At 30.4% G+C, this 18,300-nt stretch overlaps 2 protein-coding genes across 2 annotated transcripts in view; both read right to left on the bottom strand.

Annotated features, from left to right (window-relative positions):
- LOC134719790 (uncharacterized) overlaps positions 1 to 13,388 on the bottom strand; it is a 29,157-nt gene extending 15,769 nt beyond the window's left edge. Inside the window, exon 1 of the mRNA XM_063582751.1 lies at positions 13,290 to 13,388. Coding sequence (XP_063438821.1) covers positions 13,290 to 13,311 — 22 coding nt within the window. The 5' untranslated portion in view covers positions 13,312 to 13,388. The remainder of the gene's footprint in view (positions 1 to 13,289) is intronic.
- A 2,110-nt stretch (positions 13,389 to 15,498) lies between these two features.
- LOC134718174 (uncharacterized) overlaps positions 15,499 to 18,300 on the bottom strand; it is a 53,869-nt gene continuing 51,067 nt past the window's right edge. The window contains exons 10-13 of the mRNA XM_063580664.1: positions 17,973 to 18,152; positions 17,088 to 17,368; positions 16,272 to 16,378; positions 15,499 to 15,515 (exon numbers count right to left, since the gene is read on the bottom strand). Coding sequence (XP_063436734.1) covers positions 15,499 to 15,515; positions 16,272 to 16,378; positions 17,088 to 17,368; positions 17,973 to 18,152 — 585 coding nt within the window. The remainder of the gene's footprint in view (positions 15,516 to 16,271; positions 16,379 to 17,087; positions 17,369 to 17,972; positions 18,153 to 18,300) is intronic.

Raw genomic sequence — 18,300 nt, 5'->3', positions numbered from 1 at the left:
TGTCAACGTAATCTATGGTACAGCTGAATTATGTCCCTTGGGAGTATTAATTTCCAACAAAAGTCCTTGCAAACAGTTGAAATGAAAAAAATGTATATATGCCTGATATAAAAAAAAAAGATAGAAACTACTAAATGAAGCGATATTGAAATATTTGCTGAATGAATTGCCAAGAATGTGAACAATTCTTTACACAGGAGAATATTAATTCTATCCAAATTAAGCCTCAACTCAGGTTGGTCTCTATTTTTCTTAGATGGACAATTTAACATTTCTTATTTTAATAGATTATGGCTATAGAGAAATATCCAAGTGATACATTTAGGGAATTACAAAGCAAATATAAGGCAAATAACCCAGTTAAAATATTTGTTTCTCGAAACAGTATTAATGTTCTCAGTGAAACATTTCTATACTTTGTGATAAAAATCAAATGTACTTAGCTTCAAAAAAGTAAAAACATAACTGAAGTCTGATGCCCACGTCATTTAACACCAAATTAATGAATATTTATATAATATTTCAAAAGGTTTCAAAATTGAATTTGGAAATATACACACTGCAGATGACTCATAGATAGATAAAAAAAAATATTGTACCCTTGGATCCAATCACAGTGTTCCTAAGTTGACTTCCTTCACAAATATTAAATCTTTATAATATTGAAATATATGCATTTTAGTTGAAATATCAACTCTGATATGTACATGTATTATTGATTTCGTAAAAAAATATCATATGTGTACTTAAGTTTTTTTAAGCAGGGCAAGGACTTTTTTCCCATTAATTAAAGCCAAGCGAGAACTTTTTTTAATAATAAATATTGACAGGCATAATTTTCTTTATATTTGCTCCCAGCAAAATCACACTAGTGTTTCAAAAAGTAGTATCTACATTGTATTATCATATGGTGGAATTAAGTCGACAATTAAACATGAAATTCAGAAGTGGCATTATAGTAGACAAATATAGTGTTGCAAAATCTAGTACTTTTTATATCTTTTTAACAGAGATTATCCCATCTGTACCATCTCCCTTTTTCCAAAGATCTTTCTCAAAAGTCATAATTATTTATTAGCTTTCTCTTTTAACAATACATACATGTAAACATGTTGTGCTACTTTTTTCTTTCACAAATATTTTTTTTACTCTTTGGTCGGGTTGTTTTTCTGTGACATTCCTTGTTTCCATCTGTAATTTTATTGTTATTGACCTCATCCTATTTCTTTATATAAATCTGATTTTTTTAAATTTTCAAACAATGTATTATGATAATTTGTGTTGATAATTACTTAATACAAACAACTAACAAGAATGAAATTAAAACTCTGAGATGGGGAAATATGAACTTTTTGTTTAAAGAGTATATTTATATATATATAGTTAATTACCTAAATAAACATGATAAATAAACTTAAAACTATTTTGTCCAGGGTAAAACAGTTAAGATGGTTACACTAAAGACTGGTGTCTGTGTAAAAGGTGAGAGATGAGGGTCTATAGATATAGGAAGATGTGGTGTAAATGCCAATGAGACAACTCTCCATCCAAATAACAATTTAAAAATTAAACCATTATTGTAAAGTACGACCTTCAACACGGAGCCTTGGCTCACACCGAACAACAAGCTATAAAGGGCCCCAAAATTACTAGTGTAAAACCATTCAAACGGGAAAACCAACGGTCTAATCTATCATTGATATTAACCATTTATATCTAAAATTAATAAGGCATTTTGCAATAATATGTCATTATAAAAACAACCATTTTTTTTCAAGAAACCAGTCATGGTTACTTCTAGTACAGGGGTACTTCTAGTACAAGTTATTTGTGTCTACTTATAAGTAAATTTTGTTAGATTTAAATTTCATTGTCGATGAAATTAAACATACATGTTGAATAATGACATCTGTAAACATATGGTAAAGGACAGACACTCATGTTTGATAAAAAAATCTTAAAGAAATTAAGATAGTTTGACTTTTTTTTACTTGTATAAGTTCAAAAATTTAATGTCTATGGTACATACATGTAACTAAATTAGCCAATAAAATAATATATTAGAAAAATTAAATAAAATACACTTGTATCAAAGTTGTATGTATATTTTTAAAAGTACACGTATCTTACTAATTAACTTCTTTAAATAAATAAAATAAAAGTAACTTGTACATGTATGTAGTACTCTTGACTGTGATATTTCTGTACATTTCCACATCTTTGGCAAATAACAATTTCTTAGTTAATTATTATTGTTCTATTACAAAGGCAAAATACTCAAATAATTGCTATGACTAAGATAATAAAATAGTCTATCAAAAAGGATGTCTATGCTCAAGTCTTAATTTACTGAATCTTTTAAGAGTTCACTGAAATTATTATCATGTTTCCATATTTTATTATGCATACAAAAGTGATTTAATTTACATTGCAAATTTCTTATTTAATTTTCAGATGCTAAATCCTTCCTCTCAAGACATAACTATGGCCACACTACAGAACTTTAATACACAATCTGACAGAGGAGATCAGCCACCAAAATGTGATCTAAGATGCAAGTGCTGTGCTGTACAAATGGCTTTTGGACTAGTGTGTGCCTGTAATCTGACCAAAGAAAGTGTTGGTACACAGACTGATATTTTAGTTCTCAACATGACTACTGAAGACTACTTCAAACCAAAGACAACTGCCTTTAAGCTATTACAGGTAAGACAATTATGTATTTTATATTTTACTAGACCTTTATTGAAGAGTATCAGTTGAACATAATAAAAGTAATATTGCATTCTTGTATAGACATGATAGATGTAGTAATACTATCATACTTAGAAAAAATATAAAAAATTAAGGGTCTGTTCTAAAAAAAAAGTACTTTTCTTTTCTAAACTAAATTCTAACCAATATCTTAAAAAGGAAATTTGTATTAAAGACATTTATAATCAAAAGAATGTTGGATTAGATATTGTCAGATGTGATCTTAATATTATTTATTTCTATTAGAAAGTAAAACAAGTCTTATCATATCAGAAATATCCTCTCATACATTTAGAAGTGATATTTTCAAACTAATGAGTTATCAGTATGATTGATAATGGTCTATGCATTCGTTATAGAGAGTGTTCAATGAAAGAAAGTAACATATTATTATACTGTATTAGTCTGGTGCTAATTTAGCATGATCAAAACTACCATTCAGAAGCATACTACAATTTGTACATTGTATATCAACAGAAACAACACATTTAAAGTTGAAAAGATGATGATCAGCCTGAATTAACCATAATCAGAAAATCTTAACATTCAGCAATTATAAATATATCAATTTATTAATGTTTTCCCCCCATTTTCTAGCATTTAAAAAAGTATAATTTAAGTTTTAAAGTTATCCAATAAGTGTCAAATTATAGATTAGCTTTAAACATTCAGTGGTAGTTCAGATACATATTCAGGACAAGCCATGAAAATGAGAAATTTATCAATTAGAATTATTCTTATAGGGAAGGTAAATGTGACTGACATTGCCTAGCCTTCAACAATAATCAAATACTTCATCAGTTGTTCGACCTGTTAGTCAAATGCGTTTTGTTTAAGTATACATTTTCATTTTTTTGGTCTTTTGGAAAATGTTGTTTGTGCTGTTTTTAGACCCTTCTACAACGAAATTTGTTTTACATGCACACATATACGAATTGCGGTTCTTATCCAACGCAATCATAGGTTTGAACGTAGTTTTCAATTTAGACTCGTTTATATTTTTTCGTTTGAGCTTGTATCATATTTTCCCACCGGTTTATATGATCCGTTCATCCATTATTGACTCTTACAATTCAAGAGTCGATCTAAAAATGAGGATACTTTTTTTTTAAATGAGGGTACTTTTTTATGGTCTTTTTAATACCGTTTCGATCCCTAACATCACTGAAGAGACAATAATTGTCGAAATCCGGATCTGGTGTACTAAAAAAATATTGACACCGTATGTTTGTGGCATAACATTGTGGCCACAAGTTAAATTGTTTTTCTGTTTAGTATTAAAGGACGATGTATGATAAGTGCAGTATTTGGCCCCTTTGTATGCAAAAAAATGAATAACAATATCTGGGGCAAAAATGACCACAAACAGTTACTGAAGTTTTATATTTTGTTGAAATAAACTTATTTTTCAAGTTTTTGTAGGAAATCGATTATAAATTATACTATGAATAAATTATAAACGGGTGTCTATACGGAAAATCGTACTTTTCTGACTCTACTTTGAGTGATTAAAATATGAGCGCAAGTGAGAACATGTAAAATACTTTTTCACTTTTTTGGTCTTTTGGAAAATGTTGTTTGTGCTGTTTTTAGACCCTTCTACAACGAAATTTGTTTTACATGCAAACGTATAAAAATTGCGGTTTTTATCCAACGCAATCATAGGTTTGAACAACTCGTCTAAACATCAACCTAACAATGTTAGATCTGTAAATTTGCTTTCGCAAATTTTTTGGTTCTTACCTCGCCGGGATTCGAACCCATGCTACTGTGATATCGTGACACCAAATCGCCTGCACTGCAGCCGTCCCGCTAGACCACACGACCACCTGGGCTCTTAAAAAAAGAGCTTTCGGTGGGCATGTGTTACCTTTCCACGTCAGTTTTAATCTAGCGGCGTACTACAGTACATGTATATATATAAAAGACATACATATTTTGTATGCAAAAATGTGAGAGCAGTTAGTCTTTCAATATTTTTCATTTCTTAAAATATTGTATGTATTTTTTGATTTCGAAAATGCATTAATGTATTTTTCTTAAACAGTTTTAGTCTTTATTACACAATGTTATTTTATGAATTTATGAGTATCAAGACGTATATTGTAACGACAGTTTAGTTAAAGGCATTTTTAGTTACGTTGCATCTTTTCTGTAACTGTAACCTTAAAGTAAACGTTGCAAAATTCGGTGCTTAAGTGACATACAAAAAGTAACTGTTCTAAAGTGTATAATTCAACTTTAAAGAAGCATTATTTACAAAAGTCATGAAACAATAAAAGCCATGAAAATGCTGTATTTTTATAGATTCCAACGACAACTATAAATATAACTACTATGTTAGGACGTTCTACAGTTAATTAACTCTTCACAAAATGACAAGACATATATTTTGCATGAACGTATAAAAAGTTCACGAGCAATAATCTAAATAACATGGTATGACATATGAAAGGATATGATGTAGAACTGAATGTATTTCATTTGTCTGAAAAAATAAATTAAAATCACTAAAAATACGGAACTCTGAGGAAATTCTAATCGGAAAGTCCATATTCAAATGGCAAAATCAAAAGCACATCAATCAAATGGATAACAACTGTCATATTCAGGACTAGGTATAGTCATTTTTTATATGATATAGTCTTTTCTAAATAGTTTTATTATTATTCTGTAGAAGAAATTTACTTTGAAAAGTACCAATGTAAGGATATATATTTATGATGAGGCATTCCATGTGTGACGGTTATTAAAGAACCTTTAGAAATTTGTCCCAAATTTGCAATGTTATCGACTGAAGTCTCATTATACATGTTATAAATAAATGGATACTTGATTGTTTGAAAATACAATTATTGCAATAATAACAGTACATTTTATAGTCCCTTTGTAGCATTTTCAATTTTATCATTTTATTTTGTCTTTTGTTTCCTTTTCCTTTATTGGACCTCTCGTCTAAACGTATATGTGATTTATTCTGAGTCCCAGATAATTTCATTTACCCCTTTTACCCTATGATTTGGATTGTATATTGTTTAATCCTTAATATGACTACTTCTTCACGTTCGTGTATCATTTATATCATCGTGTATCATTTGTAACGTACATTGAAGGTTGCATTTCTGTAAATATTGACAATGCAATGTCCCATAGGAACTCCTTTTACGGCTAAAACTGTACCACGTTTACTATGAAGTTTAAAAAAAATCTTATCTTAGAATTGAAAGTTCATATGCACCACAATTGTTTTCAAAGGTCAAAATATAGGGCTGTGCGGCATATTTTCAATGTTTATATGCCCTGAACTTCTCAGAGTATAAACCAACACTAGTTTTCTTAACTACCCCTACCTGGAATGAAAGGTTACCACATATTTCAATGTAAACAATATGCATATGTATATTTACTGGTAACATTCCCAAGTTATGTCTCTGTGAGATGGAACACATAGAGCATACATGGAACCAATATGTAAAACAACATTAATTTTGTATGAATATTCAAGATCTCACATCTAAAAAATTTTAAATGGGATACCATAAAAAGTGAAATAAGAGGCGCAATCGTCAAATATTCGAAATATAAAAACATGAAATTACGGGAAAGAGAGTCCAATTTAAAAAAAAACACAATACGAAATTCAGAAAACTCTCTCTTGTACGTATTTAGATAAAGATATAAATAATCTTTTGATTGAATTAGACACTGTTAAAGAAGATTTAGAGCAAATAGTAAATAATCAAACAAGGGTGGCTACCATAATCACCATACGATCACACGCACAGCACTGCGATGGCAATGAAAGAAATTCAAAATATTTCTTATCATTACAAAAACGCAATTATAAAAAATAAATGTATAAACAAATTAGTTGTAAACGACATTGAAATTGTCTCACAAGAAAAATTCTAAACGAAGAGAGACATTTCTATGAAAATTTGTACTCATCAAAAGAAGACCCTGATAAATATTCAGGTGATTCTAATTCTTTTTTATTAAATTTTATTCCTAAGCTTACAGATCTAATAAAGAATATATGCGATGTAGATATTTCAGAATCTGAGTGCGTTAAAGTTTTAAAAACATTTAAAAATGATAAGAGCCCTGGTATAGACGGACTTACTGCTGAGTTTTACAATTTTTTTCTGGATTGATATAAAAAAAAATATGTTTTAGAAAGCTATGAATATTCCTTCGAAACCGGAACCCTCTCAATAAACCAAAGACGGGGTCTTCTTTCTCTTATTCCAAAAGAAAAATAAAGATAGAACACTCTTGTCGAACTGGCGTCTCCTTTCTCTCTTAAATTTAGATTATGAATTGTTAGCCAAAATTATTGCGGAAAGAATAGATACATTGGTGAAAATCTACGACTCATTGCTGATATTATATTGTTTATTACTTTAAAGAAATATCCAGGGCTTATATTAAAGGGCGATTTCGAAAAGGCGTGTGATACTCTAAAATGGAAATTTATTAAAAAAGCATTGGTTTGTTTTAATTTTGGTAGCAATTTCCGGAAATGGGTCTTAACTTTATACTCAAATATATCTAGTCTTGTCGTTAAAAATGGATTTAGTTCTAGTCCATTCACAATTGAGAGAGGTGTTCCACAAGTGTGTCCTTTGTCTCCTTTTTTATTATTTATTTTGGCCGTTGAACTGTTGGCAATAAGTATTCGTAAAAACAATCAGATATCTGGTACACAAATTGGGGATACTGAAATTAAAATTTCACAGTTGGCTGATGATACCACTTGTTTTTTTAAAAGATGTAATTTCCGCGCAAATTTTATTAGATTTTTTTAATGGTTTTAAGAAGTGTTTAGGATTAAAAGTATTTTTTTCTAAAACCGAAGCAACATGGATTGGAAGAAATAAATTTAACAAAGAAGGTTCCCTTCCTATTAAAAGAGGGACGAAAGATACCAAAGGGACAGTCAAACTCATAAATCTAAAACAAACTGACAACGCCATGGCTTAAAAATGAAAAAGACAAACAGAAAAACAATAGTACACGTGACACAACACAGAAAACTAAAGAATAAACAACACGAACCCAACCAAAAACTAGGTGTGATCTCAGGTGCTCCGGAAGGGTAAGCAGATCCTGCTCCACATGCGGCACCCGTCGTGTTGCTTATGTGATTACAAATCCGGTAAATAGTCTAATTCGGTAGGTAAAATTCATGAAAGGGAAGGGGATTGTAGTTACGACGTAAGGAACATATCCGATATCATTTGTGAAACGGTTATTCCATAACGATCAACCAACTCGTGATTGCGTCCGTAAAATTTACGAAGGGATGATTTCAACTTCACCATTTGGAACTCTTGGTTTAAAAGCTTCCTTGTGAGCAGTAACCCTCTATCAAGAAAATCATGATAGGAAATGCAAGCACGGGAATATCGTATCAATTGGGAGATATATACCCCGTATGCAGGTGCTGCTGGAATGTTGCTACTTAGAAATGGAAAGTTCACAATTGCATGGAAAGCTGAAATCATCTCTTTTGTCGTAAAGTTTTGTCTTCAACCGACCCTCATTAAATGGACAGATGGTTTTAAAACCTAAGGTTTAAAAATTAATGCTTTTGAAGATATGGTTTGTTCTAATTTAGATACATGCATGCATAGAAAAAATGGAATCAATAATTAAACTGTGGAAGATCAGAAACCTTTCCTTGATCGGTAAAATTGTAATTCTCAAATCACTTGCAATATCGAAGCTTATTTATGTTATTTTATCTACTCATGTACCAAAATCGTATTTAATTAAAATACAACGGGACATTCATAGCTTTTTATGGAATGGTAGTACTCCGAAAGTTAAATCGGCAGTTATTCAAAAGTCATAACGAGGGGGGGGACTGAAAGCCTCAAATTTTGAAGTACAGCTGTTATTCATTCGTATTATGTGGGTAAACAGATTTCTGTGAGAACATGACTCCAAATGGAAACATGTTTCCATAGCATTTTGCTCCCTTTTTGATTTAGAAAATTTGTTTATGAGCAGAGGTGAATTTGAGTTTTTAAATTAAAAAGCACCTCTTTTTCTATATTGAAGAGCTATCTGCTTGGAAACGTTTCAAGGGTATTTTCATCCCGTTAAATGCATTTCATGTTAGAAAAGAATTTATTTGATTTTTACAGATCTTGGTACATGAAAGGCATACGGTTCATCAATGATATTGTAGATGATAAAGGCGAATTTTTGTCTCATGACGCTATAAACAAAAAATATAACATGAATGCCATGCGCGTAGCTACGTTTACGTCCAAACTCCCGGGCGTACACTTGATTTTTGGTTAAAAAAATATTTTAATCTCAATGATTCAAAAAGATCTGGTTTAAAGCACATCAGTCTTGTAAATCTTTCCTCAAAATCTTGTAACTGCGAACAAAAGCTGACGAAATTTACTTTTCAATCAGATGGTACCGTATATATTATGTTTTTATTTTCTGTCAGTCAAAGTCTTATTCTACTTGGAATTCTTCTGACTTTCCTTTTGTTTAAAGCAATTAATAATCAACTGAGATTCGATGAATGCTTTGAATTTTATCCAAGTATGTGACATCTATTCTATGTCGCGAAATCAAGAAATAGCGATCCTAGATTTTGTAGATGGCGTCAACATTAAGGTTTAGTATGTGGTCAACTTTTTTTGTAAAACATCATGAAGTGTATCAAGAACATAATGAGGAATTCAAATTTTTAATGTTCCCCCTATTTTAATGATAAAAAGAATTTATCGGTAATTAGTATATTTTCCCTTTGATTTTACTGCCGTATATTTTCGAGTATCAACGTACTGGCTGTATCACTAAAAAGATTAGGCAATACATTGTGACACGTCATAACTAACGATAAACAGAATAATAGGTAGTTTCGTTTTTGATACTGACTATATCATATGGAATATCTCAACTCGCCCTTACGGGCTCGTCTAGATATTCCACATGATATATCAGTCAGTATCAAAAACGAAACTACCTATTATTCTATATTTCTTTTTGCAGTTAACAAGTAGATAGAATATGTGGTTAAAGTTTGTTACACTTTAATCATTTTGTCAAAACCTTATCGATTTTTATGAAATCTGGTAGAAGCGTTGTCTTTTGAAAATTTACATGTGGCCTCACGCCCTGTTGTTAATATTTTATACATGATTAATTTAAAACCTTCAAATATTGACGTGAAACTTAGACAGAGGATAATATTCAAGATCAAGAAAAAAAATCTGAAGCGGTAATCCCAGCCTCGAGAACCACGGTTAATCGGAACTCTTTATGAATTTTCATAATGCACCTTAATATCTGTTCCGAGAACACAGTTACATGTATGTCGTAGTGTATTTCTTTTAGATAATAAACGAAAATAAAAAAAATCCAACCTGCCCTTGTGCGCTTTCTCAATATTTTTTTTACAGTGTGTAGTACTATTTTTGGACAAATTATATTCAAAATAATAATAAACTTCGTCGGCTCTAACTAAAAATATGAAATCTTGTTTACAGCTTCCGAAATGTTAATTTTTAACCTTTTTTAGCTGGACCAAATCTCTACTTTACTTTGAAATGCATGAAACAATTTGTTTTACAGTGTAATTTCATCCTCTTTCTTGTTATTTAGTCATTAAACATGAAGAAATAAATTTGAAAGTAGTATAAAAAGATTGTCAAGTAACCAGGTAACACATTGTTCACACTATGGGCTACTTTCAAAGGACGATAACTGTGTTCCCGGACCAATAGTCTATGTTTAACTTGCTATTGACTAATTTGTAATGACCCCCATCACGCACCCAATTCTGGTAGATTTTATTATCTGGATCCGATTGGTGTCTTTAACCAACTCTCCGAGGTTAGGGCGTACACTTAAAAATAGTCTCGCTACGCCACTGAATGTCACTTTTGTAGACATTCTATCTATTTTAAAAGCTTGCTATCCCACGTAACTAGAAAGATTTGTTATTACACCAACACATGTTACCTAACAGCAACTCATTTGGATTCGTTTTTGAGCATGAGAATGTAAAAAAATGCCTTTCAGTAAATTATTTGCTAAAGATATATATTCACTTATTATCGATCGGGGAAGTGTTTCTCCTATTTCACAATAAAGATGGGAAGAAAGTTTTAATATAGAAATTAGTGACGAACAATAGAAAAATATTTATTCACTAACTTTCAACTGTACTACAGAAAGCAAACTAAAAGCTTTCCAATATAAACTACTACGCAGAATAGTCTCATATAATTATTTTCTTGAAAAATATAAACTTTCTTTAACTTACGAATGTGCAAGTTGTAAAGAAATAGAAACTATAGAGCCTAATTTTTTTGAATGTACAGAAATAAAACAATTTTGGAGAGTTTTCAAATTGGTGGTATTCAGTTTTTGGAGTAAAACTATTTTTGAATAAAGACAGTGTCATTTTTGGTGAATTGAATTCACAACTTAGTTTTAAATTGTTGCATTCTACAGGCAAAGTATTACATTAATTATGTAAAGAACACACCATTACACAAACTGTTCATATCTGTGCAAGCTTTTCTTAAATTTTCGCAAAAACGTCTAGAGATATTAGAATATTTATTAATTTAATTTTAATATGGTTATATTATAATGTATTCCAAAGTATTCTTAAGAAGTATGATATACTGAGTATTCACACCACTTACTTGTAATTTTTTACTATGTCTTACTTTCATGATATCGATAGTATAACAAAGCCATAGATGCCATGTCATTCACTTATGTCTTGCAAAAATGTATGTATGCACTGTAGTTTGAACACCAAAAAGATCAATAAGAAAATGAAAAAAAAGGTCAAGGTACGTCCAATTTTGCATACAGTAGCTGTATTAAGTTGTCTGATGCCCTCAATTACCGTTTAAATTTACTGTGATATACAGTCTGTCAAAGTTAAAGATCTGAGCAGTCAGATGAATACCTATCTAAAGACATTTCACTGGATCATTCAATTGAAATTATGCCACCTGCTTTAAAAAACATTTCTGTATTGTCTTTTGGATGATGACACATACGCGGCAGTTAATAAAAAGTACGATATACCTATTAAAGATACTGATTACATACATATGCACATGTACAACACAAACAAATAGGTTAATGTATTAGAAATCTAGGAATAGGAGATGATTAAACATTTTTGTGGCTCATTTTTAATTTTACTTTTTAACTGTGGAGTGCTACCTAATTATACTAGTAGCACATTTCAGTATAGTTAGTCAGTACTCTTATCATATTTGATTTAGTGATGTAAATGAAATTTGCTGTATGATCCAGACCCAAAATATTGCGCTACAATAATAAAAAAAAAAAGATCTGCCCTATGGTTGTCTGATCTTGATGCGGTTAGCAGACTTTCAAACTAACAGGATACCATACGTTTTTATGTACAGTTTATCATTGGACTTTTCTATGAAATTAAAAATACGTCAGGTGTTATATTTTCCCCTTACTTCAAATATTTTGTTACGGATCATTTATATCATATTTGCAGATATATGTTTGTAAATACGTGCAATCAGTTAATACGGAGGTAATATTATAAGATGATGACTGATGTACCCATATTTTGATTATTTTATTTATTGTGTCTGTTTAGTTAACGCATCAATGTAAATATAACGGCATTTAATGAGACTGTCATCAAAGTGAGAGGGTTAGAGCTATAAAACCAGGTTTAATCCACCATTTTCTACATTTGAAAATGCCTGTTCCAAGTCAGGAATATAACAGTTCTTGTCTATTCGTTTTTGATGCGTTTTGTTATATGATTTTGTCATGTTATTATGGACTTTCCGAATTGATTTTCCTCTAAGTTCAGTATTTTTGTGATTTTACTTTTTATAAGATTTAAATAATGCAAGGGCGTCTACAAATATATTTGTGTGACTTAATGGTTGATTTTCAAAGACTCCGAGAGAAGACGTTACGTAACATGCATTACCGTTTAAATTTTAATAATACTATGATAGAAATCATTTTTCACGACAGTAATAAAGTATTCCTATATTCCTATTGTTTCGTTTTTGAATTTGTTTTGATTCGATTTTTTTACTGGAAGTATCCGTCATTTGAAATTGCACCTTAACCTTTGACCACGATTTTAAAAAAAAATGCACAATAATTTCTTTTGACGACTGGGATATTTAGAAAGTACACATTCTAATCTTTCCAGTGAATTATAATGTAAGGTAGGTGCATTAAAAATGTAAATCCGGCTCTCAAATCACTGGCCTATAATATACAACACATGCATTGTATTTCTATGTTTTATTTACCATGCTTGTTAGCCGACAAGGTCATTTTACACGTTTTGATAAACAATATACTCTAATCATTATAGTTGCCAAGTGTATCAAACTAGGTCAAGTAGTTCCAGAGGCAAATATTTTAAATCATTGAATGCGAAAGAAGACGGGCACAGAGGTATAAAAAAATATGCGCAATTAATGATTTGGTATGCGTGAGTTAAAAGAATAGATACGATTTTAGTTTCTTACTTGGCGTGATGTTTACTTGCATCCCTTTGTATTCTTCTTCCCCTTCCTTTTTGGTAGACGATTCTTTGACAACAGATTCTTTATAACCGTATGGTTGATTTTGAAATTAGAAATACATAATATATATCAAACCAAACAAATTCGACAAGACAAACTGATTAACACTTAATCTATTCTTCTTTAAGTAATGAGTTTTTGTTGCCTGTGTATTAAAGAATGGAGATGTAACATTATAATCAAAATATATTTATTGTCTATTCTGTTACAGGGACCAAATGCGGAAGTTATTTAGTATGCATAATTCATTTCAAGAGAAATAAAATACTTCATTTAAATTTTCTTGGCGGACTTTAGTCAAATTGGTTTTATAAATACGACGAAGGGTCTACACAATCTTTATCAACTTTTTAATCATCTTTTGATTTATACCTAAAATATCATAAATGTTTATTGAAGCATTTTAATTTCTGCCATTAAAATGTTGATATGAAAACCTGGCATATTGAAAGAGGACAGTAAGATTTTAAGGTAATTTCGTTATGATACGTTGAAGAAAGCATTTTGAAACTACAAATCATGTTATCCTTTCCTTCAATTCTATTGGGAAAGCTACTTTGTCAAGTTTGACAGAGTAAAAAATACAAAATACTCAAAACTTGACAATTCTTGTTTCTCAGTTTAATTTTCTCAGTTACCAAAACATTTCTTTTCACTCCAATAATAGTGAAGATAAATATTAATAATCTTCTTAACTTCAACCTTTAACTTTTAACTAAGAGGTGAAATATTTCAACTAGAAAATGAGAAACTCAATTTTTTAAAAGTATGAGTTTAACGTTATATTGACTTTAAAAACTAGGAATATCTGTTGAGAAGAGAAATTCATCAGCTAGAAAATAAGAAAAACTATTATTTGAAAAATAATATAATAAGATTTGTTTCTCACTTGCCTGTAAAAGAATACAATTTTACTAGAAAAATCTTAAACCACAGATTCTAAACAATTTTGCAGTTAAAAACTTGTTCTTAAACATTTTTTCAGTTTGACACGTTTTTATTTAACAATTTAATAGTTGGAAGCGTTTTTATTATGCCTTGTATTAGTCAAAATAGATATATACTTTTAAAAATTATTCGGGCCAAGAAATAACCATTGTTTTGTATACAATACACCTAATCGCTATTTATTCCATTCCGGTTCTAAAATTACACAACTTTTTCATCACGATAAAGCTATCTGGTACCCTGTTTAAATAATGCACCATACATAATACTTTTTAATGAGACCTGTTTAAACTACCTTAAATACTTAAAAAAAAATGTTTTTACTTCAATTTTAATTTCGAAAAAGTGGATCATACTCTATCAAAAGTTTCGTAATGGTCACTTTTTAAAGTTTATCCTCTCTCAGCTCACTACTGATCACCTCCATTTTCAACGGCATGACCCAAACAGAAAGTTGTGTAAATGACTGTTTTCCAGGATTGGACTACATAGCGATAAGGTGTATAGCAGTGACATATTGAAATTTGCAACAATTGTTTTCTCTTGAGTTTGAATTCATGTGATTCTCTTAATTTATTTTTGGTATTTCTCGATTTATATCACTTGACTGGGCGGGGTTTAACTGGTTCGCTTATCAAAAGACCAGTCCATATATAGATAAGTGTTTTGGGATAAACTCATTAATGAAGTGTCCAGCTATGGCCATTGGTCTTGTTAAAATATGTAAACACTATATGTGTATTCGCAAAGTAAATAGCGAGACACAGTCGTTGATTATCACGGAGTTAAAAATAATGTAATGATTGTCACATTTTAGAAGTTGTGGATATTAAAGTATCACAATGGCGATGGCAGTTGCAAATTTTGCATACATCGTAATTCCTGTAAAAAACGTTTTGATATAGTTTCCTTTCTTCCTTTTATTCCGAATGGTTTTTTTGTTATGGTGAGGGAGAGGGCTGGAGGATAAGTTGCAAATGGTACTTCGACCTTTTTTGAATACCTTTATTGAACAGCAAAAAACATGTGTTTAAAGACTTTCCTTAAAGATTTTACTTGATGCATATTATAAATTTAACATAAGGAATTTTAAAGTTTTAAGTAACAGATACAAATAAATCACCACCAGAATTATCAAAATAACTTCCGATTTAAACCATTTTGTTTTTATACGATAACTTTAAAATAAACTCAGTTCTTGTGTCTATCCGTTTGATGACACTGAAAGATAATAAGACATCAATAATAATTAGTAATAGCAATTATCCTTATCACACACATCTTCAAATAGACTGTCCGTATGCAAATTAAAACGTTAGCTCCGCCCGATCAGTTGAAATAGCATTGGTTATAGGTATATCACCCTACGTTTTTGATGAGGTTCATGTTAATCAGTTCTTGGTTTTCTATGTTGGGTTTATATTTTCAAATCACTCTCTGAGTCTGTTTTATCAAACAGAAGACGCGATTATTATTATTATTCAGAGAACAGATGCTCTAATTTACTTGATATGAGAAAGTTAAAAAGAAGTAATACTATTTTATATAGCATGCACACATACTCATATTACCTTTTACTTTTGGAGTTCGACCGTTTTTCAACGGATTGACAGCTTGTTTATACCTTTCAGGATCATAATAAATCTCATACAGAACGTTCCTGTCTACTCGAAGGGATAATATGCCATAGGGTACTCCACCTCCTCTCAATTCAACTAAGAAATGAGAAAAAGTTGTCCCTCGCAACTGGGTTAAAAGACAGCCTTGGAATTCTTATGCGACTCTCTTTTGGTATTTTAAACCTCCCTTTTACTTCTACTGTAATTATAGTACTATTTGGAGTTAGGAAAAGGTCTCTGCTGCTCCATTCTGAGACTAAATGGTATCCATTATTTTTTCTTTTTTCACAAACTTCTGAAACTCGTTGTATTTCAACACACTCGAGCATGATTGGAATATTATAATTTGAGATTTTACCAACAAAAAACAAAATTTTGCACCATTTTCTGAACCCATAAATCTCTGGAACAAAATATTCTAAGCTTGAGGAGATTTGTGGTCTTGTTGTTCCTACACAGCCATATCTGAAAAATTATAAATAGAAAAACACAGAAATAAATATGTTGAATGTATTCAAAGATATATTCAAGGATCCTTTATAATTGTGATGGAATAACAGAAGTTTTACCTACGAGATGTATAGTTTCCAATTTCGTGTTAGAAAATTGAACGATTTGTTGTTATATTTTGGAGTATAAAAATATTGACCTAAGATGATTTTTATCGAAGCGGGTACTACTAAAATGTATACACGTTCAACGGTTTCGCAACCACATAAAATTATAGGAAGAAGGATAAGAACAAAAAACACTTTAACACTACACCAATTAGATTGTTGGTTTGTTAGTGCATTGTTTGTTTTAGTATTGTCACAGATGCACGGACAATCATAGCTGTTGCATTAAGTAGTTTTGGGATATAACTGAATACAAACATTTGTTTTTTAATATATCAAACATCGGCTTCTGTCAAATTTGTGATTTTTGTTGCTTTCTTATCCACAACGTCTAACATTTACTGCACATTCTTGAATTTAAATGCCAAAAATGTTACAAATGTGTTGTTCGTCTTTAAATGAAATAATATTAAAAAAAAACAATGCGTTCTCTAAAAATTGATAACAATCATAATTTTATATCTTTTGGGTAATACATAATGTGTACATACCTATTTCGTTTGTGACAATTTACAAATTTGTACCGTTGGCTATATCGAATATTGATAAAATCTTACCCACTGAACGAATTGGTTTCAAAGCAAACTAAACCGTTGCTTATAACAGGCTGTATATCTGTTACTTGAAACAATCCATTATCATTCCACTTTAAAATTTTGTAGTTGATATACTCAGGCTCATGACATAAATCGGAGATGATGAAGAGAGGTAGTTGAACCTTGAACATCTTCTTAAACTCCATATGCACTGTCGATAGACCAGACGTAATTGCATATACTTCTTCATTTGGTGAATCGGTTATTCTCTCTAATATGAAGTTGGTAATTACTGGGTGTATCTTTTCAAAGAAAAAAAATTCCATATTTGTAAATTGGTGTCATATATAAGATTTGACTGATCAATTTTATAGTGTGATGTTTTGTTTTGTTTTTAGGCAGTTCATTTTTTGAAGAATTTCTTTTTTGTTAATTGTTTTCAGCAATTTGATTGTTGGTTGGTCAATTAAGATTGAACACACGTGCCATGTCACAGAATAAAACTCACAACCTCAGTATTGACAGACTAGTGTTCTAGTACTTCGACTACTTAGACAATTCGGTATCTTATATAAAATATATTTCATTATAGAACCAATCATCAACCTTGTTTGAACATCTCAAGAAGAAGTCATTACAACACACAAACGGTAATTTGATAGCCAACTTTATGTTTTGTCATGTTATCAACAAGTAATATCATAGAAACATTTAACACTGATATTCGTATGACATAAATAAATAATTTGGTCAAAGGAGCATCATATGGAAAGAGCTATTGTGATGTAGAACATTTAAGTAGCTCTTTAATGACCATACATACCGATTATTTATGGAAAAAAGGTTTAAAGAAAACAAAAAGTACGTATACGATTTAGGCGAATAAATCTAGTATTTAACAGTTACCTTGAACGACAATTGTTCTTCTTTACTGACAGCATTAGGGGGAAATGTGACTTGTATCCGGTTGTCTATTTCACTGATGAATTGACTACCGGTTGATAAAACGGTACTTTTTTCTTGACGTACAAAGGATAACACACAAAATGATTCAACTTCCTTGACTTTAAAAACCATATACATATCCTACAAGTGAATATACATATAAAATATATAAAATCATTTGAAAAAGAGAGGCAAAGTTGCAGTTTCTATGCTTGACCTTTCGATAATATCAGCATATTTAGACATTCAAAACGGCAATATAAAAATCCCTTACAGATCAACGCTAACA

The sequence above is a fragment of the Mytilus trossulus genome, chromosome 5 (genome assembly GCF_036588685.1).
Source record: "Mytilus trossulus isolate FHL-02 chromosome 5, PNRI_Mtr1.1.1.hap1, whole genome shotgun sequence".
Lineage (NCBI taxonomy): Eukaryota > Metazoa > Mollusca > Bivalvia > Mytilida > Mytilidae > Mytilus > Mytilus trossulus.
This window is presented reverse-complemented; position numbering and strand designations above follow the sequence as displayed.